Source organism: Cebus imitator, unplaced genomic scaffold (assembly GCF_001604975.1).
Source record: "Cebus imitator isolate Cc_AM_T3 unplaced genomic scaffold, Cebus_imitator-1.0 Scaffold304, whole genome shotgun sequence".
NCBI classification, from domain to species: Eukaryota; Metazoa; Chordata; class Mammalia; order Primates; family Cebidae; genus Cebus; species Cebus imitator.
Window position 1 is genome coordinate 680,142 of NW_016107619.1, and position 14,606 is coordinate 694,747.

General features: G+C 35.1%; 1 protein-coding gene across 1 annotated transcript in view; it reads left to right on the plus strand.

Moving 5' to 3' along the window:
- Positions 1-14,606, plus strand: part of CNTNAP2 (contactin associated protein 2) — a 1,742,807-nt gene that overhangs the window by 433,274 nt on the left and 1,294,927 nt on the right. Inside the window, exons 6-7 of the mRNA XM_017502914.1 lie at positions 5,126-5,310; positions 11,787-11,930. Coding sequence (XP_017358403.1) covers positions 5,126-5,310; positions 11,787-11,930 — 329 coding nt within the window. The remainder of the gene's footprint in view (positions 1-5,125; positions 5,311-11,786; positions 11,931-14,606) is intronic.

Here is a 14,606-nt window from a genome sequence, read left to right on the forward strand (position 1 = left end):
TTGCTTAGGATTATGTTGGTCATTAGTCTCTTTTTTGATTCCATGTAAATTTTAAAATAGTTTTTTAAAATTCTCTGAAGAATGTCCATGGTAGTTTAATGGGAATAGCATTGAATTTATGTATTACTTTGGGCAGAATGGCCAATTTCGTGATGTTGATTATTCCTGTCCTTTGTATCCATGAGCATGAAATGTTTTTCCATTTATTTGTGTCATCCTGATTTCTTTGAGTAGATGTTTATATTAGTGCTTGATAAGATCCTTCGCTTTCCTTGTTACCTGTATCCTAGGTATTTTATATTATTTTTATCAATTGTGAATGGAAGTTTAGTTATAATTTGACTCTCTGATTGCTTGTTGTTGGTTTATAGGAACACATGTGATTTTTGCACATTTAATTTTGTATCCCAAAACTTCACTGAAGTTGCTTATCAGCTTAAGAATCTTTTGGGCTGAGATGATGAGGTTTTCTAGCTACAAGATTATGACATCTAAAAAGATAATTTGACTTCTTCTCTTAATACATTTATTTCTTTCTATTGCCCGATTGCCCTGGCCAAAATAGCCAATTCTATGTTGAATAGTCATGGTGAGAGAGGGCATTCTTAACAAATCAGTTGTGTTGTGGTGGGGAAATGCCTCTGCCCCATCAGCTTGGACTCTCCAAAGCCCACAGGCTGGAATGACTGGATTGTCCAACCCAGGTGGCAACCCTCCCCTCCCTTGGTCACTGTATCCCAGAGAGAGATCATAGGTCTGCCATGCAGGTGAGTGTGGCTGGAGGGCCCTGGCTGGGAGCTGCCACCCAGTAGGAGGAATGGATCAGGGCTCTGCTTAATGAAACAGCCTGGCAACAATCTGGAAAAGCTACTGTGTTATGCTAACGGGGAATCCTTCCTCCTCATCTGGATCCTTTGGACTCTCCAAAGCCCACAGGCTGGAATGGCCCAGTAGGCCAAATAGCAGAGATGGTGTCCTCACCTCTCTCAAAGGCTCCCCCTGGTCTCAGTCAGGCTTTGCCGTGTTTCCAGTGACTGGCTGAAATTCCAAGCCAGTGGGCCTTAACTTGTGAGGTTCCATGAAAATGGAGCAGCAGAAAAATGCTGCTCAGCTCCCTGGATTCTGCCCCATTCCTAGGGGTATGTGCAGACCTCCCACCTTGCGTGAGTTGCAGACACCTTTGTTGGGAATCCCAGGGTGGGGTTTGTAAAGCTCTTATGTCTCTGTGCGTGCCTGAACAGTTGCTCTACCAAGACTTCACACAGTTCTGTGTGTCAGACCCAAGGCTCTGGTGGCGTGGGCTCACAAGGAGATCTCCTAATCTGTGAGTTGCAAATATCCATGGGAGGAGCATGGTTTCTTGGGGTCACATAGTCACTCGGTGCTTCTCTTGGCAGGGTTTGGGGGTTCCCTTGGCTCCATGTCGTTCCTGGATAGGACATAGCCCCATCCTGCTTTTCTCCATTCTCCTTGTGTGAAGTTGTTTCCTTCATCAGTCTCCATGTGAGAACCTGAATATTTCAGTTGAAAGTTCTGTATTCACTCATCTCTTTCATTCCTCTCTGTGAATGCCGCAGACCTCAGCTGCTACTAATCAGCCATCTTGGCCCCAATCCCACTTGTTTCTCTTGCTTGGCTAAAAATTCTAGGCTGTTTGACTTATGTGCCAATTACCAATTTGAGTGGTCCAAACATTTCTGAATATGACTTGTATCACTTTTATTAACTTTACTTACTTTGAAATTCAGTATTACACTAAAAATTGCAACTTCACTTAGTTTATTTTTATAGGTAATGATACATCATCTTAAAGATATACCCTTGATTCTAAAACTTTTCACATTAAAAATCTGACCTGATAGACACAATAGCTTCTACAACAAAGAAGAAAAGTCATACAAAATTATTCATCACCTAGTTATGCAAAATATTATTTTTTACATTAAAATGAAAATAACATTAAAACACATACAACACTGCATGTTCTAACTCATAAGTGGATGTTGAACAATGAGAACACATGGACACAGGGAGGGGAACATCACACACTGGAGCCTGGGTGGTGCGGGGCTAGGGGAGGAATAGCAGCAGGTGAGGGATTGGGGAGGGTAACATTAGGAGAAATACCTAATGTAGATGATGGGGCGATGGATGCAGCAAACCACCACCATGGCACATGTATATCTATGTAACAAACCTGCACGATCTGCACATGTACCCCAGAACTTAAAGCATAATTTTTAAAAAGTATAAAAGAATGCACACAAAACCCAGGAAAATATAAATGTCAAATATTAGTGGTTTAATATCAATTATGAATAAGAAATTATACCACTACATAATAATACCAAGACAGTAGAGAAAATATGGGCAAATATTATCCAAGATAATTCATAAAAGAAAAAAATATTATATGAAAACCAAATGCCCAACCATGCTAGTTATAAAAAATGTACAATAAAATAACAAAATACTAATTTTTGTCAAGTAAGTAAATACATTTTAAAGTGATCATATCAGTGTTGGTGAGTATTTGACAAAAAGAATCCTTTGTATTATTCTGCAAGTCAGAAAATATTTTCAGGAAAATAGCTAGGCAATATGCCTTCAGACATTTGAAATCTCTTATAATATTTTGGTTCAATAATCATAAGGTTAAAAGAGAATTGGCCACTAGGATTTAAGTCCAAATATATAATTTACAACATTAATTACAATGTCAAAAATTGGGAAAAAAGTTAAACCATAGAAATATGTTGATAGCACTTAAAATGTCTATGCTAACTTTCAATTGCATGGGGAAATGGTATATATTGTTAAATAAAACCTGTAGGATATAAAATCTATAAATCTAATTAGGTCTATGTAGTCTTGTGTCGCTTTTAAATGGAGATGCCTTCTGAGAAATTCTTTGTTAGTTTCAACACTAGGTAAACACAATACAGTATACATGTACAAACCTAAATTGTATAGCCTACTACACACCTAGGCTACATGGTAGAGTCTATTTCTCCTAGTGTACAAATATGTATAGCATGTTACTGTACTGAATACTTTTGTCACCTGTGAAAAAAATGGTATTTGCATGTCAAAACATAGAAAAGATACAGTGAAAATGCAGCGTTAAATTTGATGTTACACCATCATATATGAAGTCCATCACTGAAAGAAATGTCATTATGTGGTGCATGACTTTTTGTGGACAACATCTGAAGAAAACAGACCAAATTAATGTTAGGGGTGGAAATATTTTTACATTACATTTCATTTGTTGTTTCTTCATTATATTCTCTACTTGTAACAATGAACATGTATTCATTGTGCCACTTGGGGGGAAATAGCCTGAAATAATTTTTAAGATAAGACCTAATAGAGGGAAAGAAGGAAGAGCAGGGGAGAGTAACCAGAAAGAAAATATATGTACTTCCATAAAATTTGCACATATGCACACGTGGACACACACACACACACACACACACACACACACACATTGCAGTTGAATTATATCTAAAATTTTTTCAAACTTTTCTTTTTTTATCCCAAATGAAACATGTAGAATAACCTTTGAAAATCAACTGATGCTTATAGAGGTGTGACATGATTGTTTTCAAAGAAATAACTGACTATGTGACCTTACCAAGAAAAGTTTATTAGCTTTACACTGGAAAGCAGTTTACTGACGGAGTTTTACTGACTGACTGGAATTTACGACAGCCAGAGAAATATATCCACTCAAATATCTACTGCCATTCTTTAATGCGGTTACCTAAATATCAGACATATCTGCCTGTTGCTCCGTCTTCTAGTGTAAATATTTAAAGTAATAAAACTCAGTGTGACCTTTTCACTTAGATAGTTCCTAATTGTCTTTCTCTTCCTCTTCGGCCTCTTGTCCCTTCCTTTTCCCTGTCTCATTATATATATATGTACTGATTCACCATCACACATCAACATTTGATTTCATCACCAGAAGTGAAGGAAAGGTATTCTAGGAAGATAATTGAAAATGTGAGGTATGGGGGCATTAGCATATGAAAGAAAGAAAGGAAGAAAGGAAGGAGGGAGGGAAGAAGGCAGGAAGGCAGAAAGGCAGGAAGGCAGGGAGAAAAAGGAAAGAGAAAGGAAGAAAGGAAAGAAAGAAAAGAAGAAAGGAAGAAAGGAAGACAAAGAAAGAAAGAAAGAGAGTTTAATGTGAGAGTTAATTGCTCATCTCTCATTTCCATTATGCTATTTATTCTGAAACCCTATTATATTTTTGTAGTGATTAATTTTGCCTGACCATAAAAAGCATTACTTGATTAGACAACATAGATGAAACAAAATATATAAACTTCATTCAGAGATCACCTTAATAAACATGTTGGATTCTAACAATATTTTCATTTATTTATAGTTTTGTTGCTATAGAAATCTTATTTCAAAACTAAAGGCTACATATATAATTCTGAATGTTATCATTTTAATTAAAAGATAACAAGTAAATTTTCTATGCCATTAACAATTACATAGTGTTCTCTTTACAACAATGGCTTTTGGAGTCAACGAAAATTAAAAATGGTCATGCTATGTGGTCTTAATCAATAATTGTAACAGTAATAAAAGATTAACAGGTAGCAGTTATGTTCATTATATGCCAGAAAGTATGTTAAATTCTTTGCCTATACTCACTCATTTAACCCTCAAGCAACCTTATGAAGCAGGTACTGTTATCTTCTCTATTGTATATATGAGCAAATGGAGACCAAGCATCCTCAACTTCCCCTGGATTCCAAGCTAACAATGGAGTTAGCATCAGAACCCAGTAGGCTGATGTGAAAGCCCGTGTGACACTGACTTTATAACAAACCTACCAAAATTTAGCAGAATTCATTGCACAGAAATAAAACACTCATTTTCCCCCTTTTTAAAAGAGCAGACTTTTTTTTTTTCCATCTTCAATAACTTGTATGTACTTTGAACTAAAGTATTCTTAAGTGTAGCGACTTACTGGTATCTCAGTTTAACTCGAATGGATGGAGCTTTGACGGAATGTCAGCCTCTAGATGCTGTAAACGAAAGAGCCTGTGCTTTGCAGAGCTGGCTGTAGCATCATTACATTGTTTCTTCTTCATTCCTGTGTACCCAGGAAGCAACCAGCTTGGCCCCATATATGGCCACACATCAGTGATGACCGGAAGTTTGCTGGATGACCACCACTGGCACTCTGTGGTCATTGAGCGCCAGGGGCGGAGCATTAACCTCACTCTGGACAGGAGCATGCAGCACTTCCGCACCAATGGAGAGTTTGACTACCTGGACTTGGACTACGAGGTAGGCATGATGACGTGTAAATTGTGATAAAACGTCGAGCAACTGCGTCACTCTCTTACTGTATTGTGTTATTGTTAATTCTATTACTACTTATACCATTTTTATTTCCTTCTCTAAACAAAAAGAAACTGACAGTTTTAAAAACCTAATACATTTGCATCATTTTATTTCTAAATTTACAATCATGAGTACTCGAAATATTATAAAAATCTTAGTACCAAAGTATTAATTGGAAGAGAAGGACCATGCTATCCAGGCCATTTAATAAATTCAGAATAAATTTAATTTGTAATCCTTTCATTAATAGTTAATCATGTCACCAATTCTCCCTGAGAGTGTGCAGTACATTATATATAGAAGGTGGTCTAATATTTATTACGAAGTATTGAATAAGAAATCCTAGTTTCTGGTTTATACTAAGTCATTCAGAAACTCATGACTGCAGATGGGTCTTTTGACAAGTTCTGTTTTCCCAGATGTCAATATCACAAATGCAATAGAGTAAAATACAGAATATTTTAAAGAGATTATTAATGAACAAAAAGACACATTTTACCTTCCCAATAATTAGAGTTTAAAAATAATCAATGATTATGTTTATACAAATTAAAAAATCTATTCTCATAGCTTAAGAATAGGTATATCATATTTTTAAATAAATTATTTGTAGAGCAATTCAACCTTAAAATATCCATTAAAACTGTTAATCATATACGTAGGTGAGCTTTTTAAGATGTTTGTCACAGTATTATACAGCCTAGGAGAAGAGGATAACACTAGCATACAAAAGCAGCAGAACTGTAAAGCGATGCAATGCTATTACTTAGCCAGAAATTTTGAAACTTTCTTAGTTCATGGAACCCTTAGTGTCTTCGAACTTTCTCTACAGCAGTCCTGGGCCATTAGGTCCAAACAACTTAAAAATTTACCTCCTAAAACTTTGGTAGCTGTTTGGAGAAATAAGCATAAAATAAGAGTGAAAGTACGTTTTTATTTCATTCTCAAACAACAGCAATTATTACTAATGGGCTGAGTGTTATTGCACTGTATGCTTGTGACAAATGGGAGTCAGATTTGCCACTGGCATCATAATTTTCTGTTCCATGTTTACTCTACGTGATACTCTGTTTTAATCAGAGTAATGACCAAATCCCAAATTCACAAAGACAGCACATCATTAAAAGGAATGTCACATTATCTAATACTGGAACAGTAAACTACCTTAAGCTAGTGTTTCACACAGTGTCCAAATGACACTTTGAAGCCCATTGTTGTGTTTTCTTCAAAAATGTTGAACATACTATGGCACTCCTCTCAGTTTTCTGCAGCACTTTCACGTTCCTTGGCACCCAGATTTGAAATTGGGGGTGTATTAATGTATATATCTGTGTGTCATGTATATTTACATATAATTACACAAGAACATGGAATATGCTCATCATAAAATAAGTAGAAAAGGCAGGATTAGTTTTCTATTTTCTTTGCGTTTAAATAGTTTCTATTTCCTTGCAATATGAATATACTATATATATTCCTAAATAAAGAATATGCTATATAAACACTGATGGAGACTTGATTAACGTTAAATGAATTTAAGGTTATTGGAAAATATTTTGTCCTTCCCCTCAAAAAAAAAAATTCTTAAAAGCAAACTGATTGCTAAAAGGAAAAGTAGGTGAAAATCCCAGAAATTTCTATCTTCTCTAAATTAGTATGTGCCTTGGTTCATATGACTGATCTCCCAATGTGTGAGAGATCTTAAAGATGAATTATTCAGCCTTTGTTAATAAACTTTGAAGTACCATAGAAGAGGTGAAAATTCTGGAACATTTGGAATGAGGAAATATAATTCTAATTTTCAAAAAAACGAATTAAAGATTTGGGGTCATAAACTCTGCTGAGTATGTGATGAAGTCTATGAATATTCATGCACACGCAACACTTCTATATCGGGTCAGCAGTTTCATGGACACTGTGAAGCCCATCTATATACATTGCCATGTTTGAGAGCTGCAGGTGTAGACTAAAATACCTGGGACTTATTTATTAGAGAGAAACACTGGGAAGAAATTTAAATTAATTGACAGAGAATCAGGATAGACAATATTTCTGGCTACTGCCAGACTACTGTCCTCTTAGGGACTGCAATTATTGGCATGAAATGTAATAAAGGTGGCTATGCCTACCTTTATATTTCTACACTTTTGTCTTAATGGAAAGGGACTCCTTTGCTTATTTGTTTAAAAAAAAAACCTCAGGACTGAGCGAGGCACGGTGGCTCATACCTGTAATCCCTGTAATCCCAGCACTTTGAGAGGCTGAGGTGGATGGATCACCTGTGGTCAGGAGTTTGAGACCAGCCTGGCCAACAGGGCAAAACCCTGTCTCTACTAAAAATACAAAAATTATCTGGGCATGGTTGTGGGCTCCTATCATCCCAGCTACTTTGGAGGCTGAGGCAGAAAAATCACTTGAATAGAGGTTTCAGTGAGCCGAGATCACGCCATTGCACTTGAGCCTGAGCAACAAGAGCAAAGCTGTGTCTCAAAATAAAGAAAGAAATATTAAAATCTCAGGAACTGTATTAGAGTCAGGCTCGAGTTTTATTGTACGTATCTGCTTGATATATCCACACACTGACTACACTCAAACCTCATAGACTGCATGAAAATTAGCTTCAAACCTAAAATAATACAATTTATATAATGTTTATTACTGAACCATTTAAAGTCTTTGGCCTAAAGGAACAGAAAGCTGGTCTTGTTATCTTCACAAAACCTGAAGATGCAACGTCCTTCCCCAAGGTTATACTGCCTCAATTCTTCCAGAGTCCACTAAGGTCAACTGCACTGAGCCCCGAGTGGGGATGTGCTGGTAAATCCTTAAGAACCAGTTTTCTCCAGAAAGGAATGGTCAGAGGAATGCCCTGATATTGAACATTTATTAATTTTCATGGTGCAAATTTCCCACCATGGTTGATTTCATGCTACCATATATGGAGCTGAGCAGGGAGTTGGGAAGAGATGCCTAATAACACACAATTATATGGGTATTTCCATCATATAGTTAAAATAAACATGAATGCCCCCAAGAACATATATGAAAGTAAAGCGTAGACATAAGTTCTGAATAGTTATTAATTTTGTGTTTCATGTGATTTATTTAATGCATAGCTTATGTGATGGGATTTTAATCATAGCCTTGCTTAACAATCGGTTCTTGTAAGCCAGTATGAGTGGGATTCAGCACAGTACTGCTGGCATTACGCTTACCACAATTCCTAGAGATGAGCATCATGAAAGAAGTAATAAAATACAAGTTGACTCCTTTGATGTAACTCTATGTGGACATTTCTTGTGACCTAGTCGTAAGAGTTTATCTCATCCCCTCCTTTAGTACCTGCATACACTGCAAATTGGCCCATCGTCACCTGCAGTGAGGCTGCTAGCTACGGACTGACTGGAGACCTGTGTGGTGATATACACATGCACTTCGCTTCATTTTTCCTCAGCGTAGCCAATAAAAACCAAAGGGCAGAGCAGCAAAATGGTGTTTGGCCTAGATTCTCTCTGTTCTTCTGAGCACACCCACTGTGGATATTATGCTGTTATCTCTTGCAATACAGCTCTGCTAGGGAAGTAAAGGAATGACTCTCTCTTGACCATTGCAGAACCACAGACTGGTGAGGAAGAAAATCAGTCACAGGAGGAGAAACCCGAGTTTGAATCTGTTTCTGCCCTTTAATGGTTGTGTGATAGTGAACAATTCATATTCGCCTTTTATGAAATGAGTCTAATCACATACTTTGCATAGGGTTATGTGAGGAGGCAACAGGAAGTAACAGAAAAAAAAAATATATATATAAATATACATATACATATATATACACATATACATATATATACATATATATATATGATTGCATAGGCTGCCTTTAAAGGATGCACGTATATTCTCCTTTACATAAAAGAAGTTTGGAGGCAGGTGGCCCTAGGTTCAAATGGCTGCTCCATGATCTTCAAGAACACAGTCCTATTTAATCTTGCTCTTCCTCTACCCCTGTTGCAAATCACTGCAAGACGGCTGCTAACATTTCACTTTGCACTCCAGCTAGCAATAAGAAAGAGAGTAAACCAGACTGTGCCCTCCCCCTCAATGACAGTTCTTAGAATCACATACAGCCCTTCTACTTAAATATCATGAGACCAAAGCTAGCTTCAAAGAGGTTGATAATTTATTATATTAATTGGGGAGCAATGTGACCAGCTGAAAAGCATTATTTTTTCCCTAATGAGGGTAGGAAGAAAGGATACTTAAAGGTATCCAATAGTCCCTGCCACACTTTGTGAACACTTGAAAGCTAACAAAATCATTAATGCAGTTATTTCTTTAGAGGTAAGGTTATTGGATGGCAAGATCATTAATAAATGTATCATATGAGCCACAGGAATAACTGAATATTAATCTGACAGTTGCAACAACATTTGTTACTATCAGCTTCATTAAAACGTCAGAAAATAAGCTGTGGTGCAACCACTTCATTTTACCAATGAGACTATATAACTAGAAAGAATAAACAACAGTCTAATATCCTATCATTAGTTACCTTAGGAATTGGGTTTAGAACTCACTAAGTTGTGAGCATCTGTTAACTTGAGACTGTATCGCTTTTCCAGAGCATCTTGTTGAGGTAGGACGGGTTCCTAGAGTTGCTGAAAGCAGAGAAACTGTAAGGATAATTCGAATCCCCCTGCAGAATGTGAAAAGTTCAAATTAAAGAAATATGCACACAGAGGAATACGTGTTTAATAATATCAAACCCAATGTTTAGTAATATTAAACAGTGAAGATATTATTACTGTGAGTTGGGGAAAAATTGATCAAAGAGATTGCAAACAGGAAACCTAGTACTCCATTTTAGTATCAAAAATGATTGCCTTTGGTACTATGTATGCTTCCGTAGTACCTAATATGTTCATTTCAGTGCAACTTGAAAACATTTTCCCAATAATTCTACTTTAGATTACTCTGTTTCTTCTTTGTAGTTTCCTAATTCTTTGGGATATATATTCTCTCAATTTTTCTTTTAACTTCTTATATATGAACTCTGTGGCCAATAATACATATTCAGCTAACCATTATTAATAATTAATTTTATTTTAAACGAGGTCTTTTTTTTTTACCATCACCTCATAAATCATAATTTGTGTTTTTCCCCTAAAACTAATTAAGCATTTAAGATGCCATAACACTAAATAATAGAACATAATTTGTTCATGGGCCTTTCAGAATACAAAATCTTTGACTCATGTTTCAAATATGAAATCCTGACTTTTAAAAATATCTTCTCCATTTCTTTCATTTCACCTCATCAAACATGCTCTCGAAAAGTATCGTAGGCTCAAGTAAACAGATCCTAACAATTTAGTGGGTTCTAACCCCAATCCCAAATTTCACTAATAATTGGATATTACATTGTCATTGATTCTTTATAGTTATATATTCTCATTGAAAATAAAGTGGTTAGATCACAGAATATTTTTTGACATTTTAATGAAGCTAATAGTAAAAAAATTAATGCTAATATTGTATGATAATTTAAAAGATATATATTACAAGTATTATATATCTTGATATTATAATTATAATTAGCAGTTGGCTTCACTTACTAATTTACTATTCATAGTAAATATCCTTGACAAGCAAATACTAAATGCAATTTTGTATTATATAGATTTAGTACTATAGTATATACTGACCAAAAATATAAAATAAATAGATATTTTATTTCAATAGGCACAAGCAGCCAGAGGAACACAGTAAGTAGTGTTGTCTTCTTTCTTAGGATTTGACAGATCTGTAATATCTTTAAGTCTACACTGCTCAACTTAGAACTCCCAAACCCTAAGTGGTCCCTAATCAATATTGTAATGATATATTTTGAACTATTTCCTACATCCAAAATAAATCTAATGAATATTTGACAATAATCGTCATTTGACTACAAGTCTGCATAGAGTAAATACGATATCTCTTGCTTTGGGCTGTAGTTTTATCAACTTATTAAATTAGTATTGATTATCTTATGCTTCCTGGAGGCATTTATTGATAGTGTGTCTTTGAATGATAAGCATAAAAATATATTTCTAATATTATTTGATAAAAGAAGTTTCTGAATAAAAATCTTTTAAAATATTCTCAAGAAAATTTATAAAATGCCTTTGGGGTAGTAAAATTGCAAAGGATCATTGCTTTTTTTGTTGTTCAAGTTATAATCTATTTATCAGAATAAATTACTCCATTAGGGACTTCAACAACAACATAATTTAATATGCCATAGGTTTTGGAGGCAGAATACTATAATATTTGTATATTTTGATTGCAGTAAATGTACTTGACCTTGGCTGTAGTCATGGTCTTGCCTAGTTTATTACAATACAATGTGGATGTTTACATTTAATTTCTTTTCCTCGAAGATAACCTTTGGAGGCATCCCTTTCTCTGGCAAGCCCAGTTCCAGCAGTAGAAAGAATTTCAAAGGCTGCATGGAAAGTATCAACTACAATGGCATCAACATTACTGATCTTGCCAAAAGGAAGAAATTAGAGCCCTCAAATGTGGTAAGAATTTTCACCCTCAAAAGACTGGTCTGTAAAAAATCAAGTAACTTATTTGTTTTTTGGAGTATTGAACAACAACAAAATCATGACGTTTTTCATCTTATTTGTGTTTGGGTGCAATGATGTAAAAAACAAACTTCAGAGTTATCAGAAATACCATAGGTAATTAGCATGCTTTGAGAACAGATAATGGGAATAGCCTGAAATAGGTGATCGGTTTCATTTCCATGGAGCACAGAATGTTAGACTCAGTATTTCTAGATTACTCATGGCAGGGGAACGAATACACTTCAGCACAGGCTTCACCGCAGCAGCTCTGCAGCCTTTAAACTGGCCGCATCATGTTTTCAAATATCTCATCATATATGCTCTAAGTTTCTTGTTTATGGTTTAATTTAATATTTTTAAAGTTTTTAAATCAGGGACTTTATTATATTTACTCCTTCGCTTCCAAAGATGATTTTTTTTAATATGTAAATAAATATCCTTTTTAACAAATCTCTAACCAGACTAAATATTATACAATTAAATACAGCTTGATTTCCACAGCATAGCAGAATCTGTGCTGCAGAAGTTCACAGTGATTTTCTTCTGCCTCAATGTGACTTGGTGCCAGGTTTCATTAGATTTTGGGAGGAGAGCAAAAATCAAAGAAAACCGCAGCGTATCTGCCTTCTCACGACACTACTCAACATCCCTAAGAGATATTTTGTTTAAAATTTTAGTATGAGGGTTCCCTATGGCTCTGCAAGACCAGGAGCTACTTTAGCCCAGAGATGTTATTTGAGAGAGCCTAGAATTCCAGAGACCTACACAATAAGAAGATATTATGCACTAGAAGTAGAATAATGTCATGAGTGGTTGCACTGTGCTCTAAAAATGCTCTTATGGTCTCATTGCCTCAACTTTGAGCCTAGGGTTTCATAAAATGACTCGACAAGCGGATATCCCTGAATGAATAAAGAATTCAGGTTGGATATGAGAAACTTTAAAATAATAACTTAATACAAATGATTAATAAATATTTTTCTTAAAGTAATCATAAATTTATACTAATAAGCAAAAGTTGAACTTTGATTAAATTTTCTCATAAAGTATATTGACTATATGGAAATATAATAGCTCCATTTATAAGCAACATGTCCTGTGCTAGGCATGTTATATTTTACATTTATGATACTCTAAGAACAATACTGCAAGAAAGATGCGAACATTTTGTAGGTGAAAACATTGAGATTTAACATGGAAAAAATAAATTATTTTATGAGAAAAACAGCTTTATGAGAAAAATAATTTTATTTTATTTTATGAGTAAGAGATGTAAATTATAGATTTACAGCTGGGCATGGTGGCCTGCTTCTGTTATCCCAACACTTTGGGAGGCCAAAGCAGGAGGATCACTTGAGTCCAGGAATTTGAGACCAGCCTGGCAACATAGTGAGACCCAATCTATACAAAAAGTTAAGAAAATTAAAATTAAAAAAAATAAATTAAACTGAATTAAAAAATTAGCTGCGTGTGGTAGCACATACATGTAGTCCCAGCTACTCAAGAGGCTGAGGCAGGAGGATCATTTGAGCCCAAAAGTTTGAGTCTGCAGTGAACTGTAATTGAACCACTGTACTTCAGCCTGGGCAAAGACTGAGACTCTGTCCCTCCAAAAACTAAAAAGATGAAAAAGATTATGGATTCACAATATGTGAGTTTGATTATGATCTATAATTATATTTTATTTTGACAAATAATTGCAATGAGAAAACATAGGATAAACTTTTGAATCGAAATGTACATACATATGGAAAATCTTAGGTGGGATAGAGACGAAAGGACATTTTGCAAGCAGCCCTACAAAGACAAGTGTTTATATAAGAAATTTACTTTCAAATGTATTGGGTACTGATATTTCAGTGAAATTGACTCAGCACTCATTCTACCTCCTCTTCCCCCACACATTCATTCCCTCATTATGCACTGACTCCAGAGTCAGCACCATTACTCTGGAAGAATCTTTAATTTTGTTAGGGAGACAATCCCCTCAATAATGGTATGTGGTCAGTTATAAAATCTCAGTTATTATGCATAGGCAGTTCTTTTCATCAGTAAAAGTGAGCATTTAAAAATAATCATCTGTGAAGGTACAGAGCAAATTTAATTTGAATATTACTTCAGAGAGACAGCCTGCCTTAGAATTAATGGTTAATGTGTTAAATGGAAAAAATCAGTATCTGGTATATATATGTGGTGGTGTTAAAAATACATAGAGAAAAAGAAAGATAGAGAGATAGACCCAATGAAATCGTATCCAATTACATTCCTTAACATATTATGATAGGATAAAAGAAGTTAATAGCGAATACAGATTTTTAGATCTGTAAAGAGAAGTTAGGCACTAAAATATAAAATTTAGTGTACCTGAGTGATAAATCAATGTGATTTTTTTTGCTTATATCAAGAAGGAGGAGTATGGAAGCGAAAGGACAAGCCTGAATTATTAGAAGTTTTGTTTCCATTTTGCCCATTTATATACCTCTAGTTCCACAGGAACGAATGCATTGTGATATAAGCACATTTCATGGGAATTTAAATGGGATTTTGAGTTGGATAGTAGAATAATCTGCAATAACCACAATTACATTAACATTAAAAACAATATTTATCTATCTATGCATATATAAG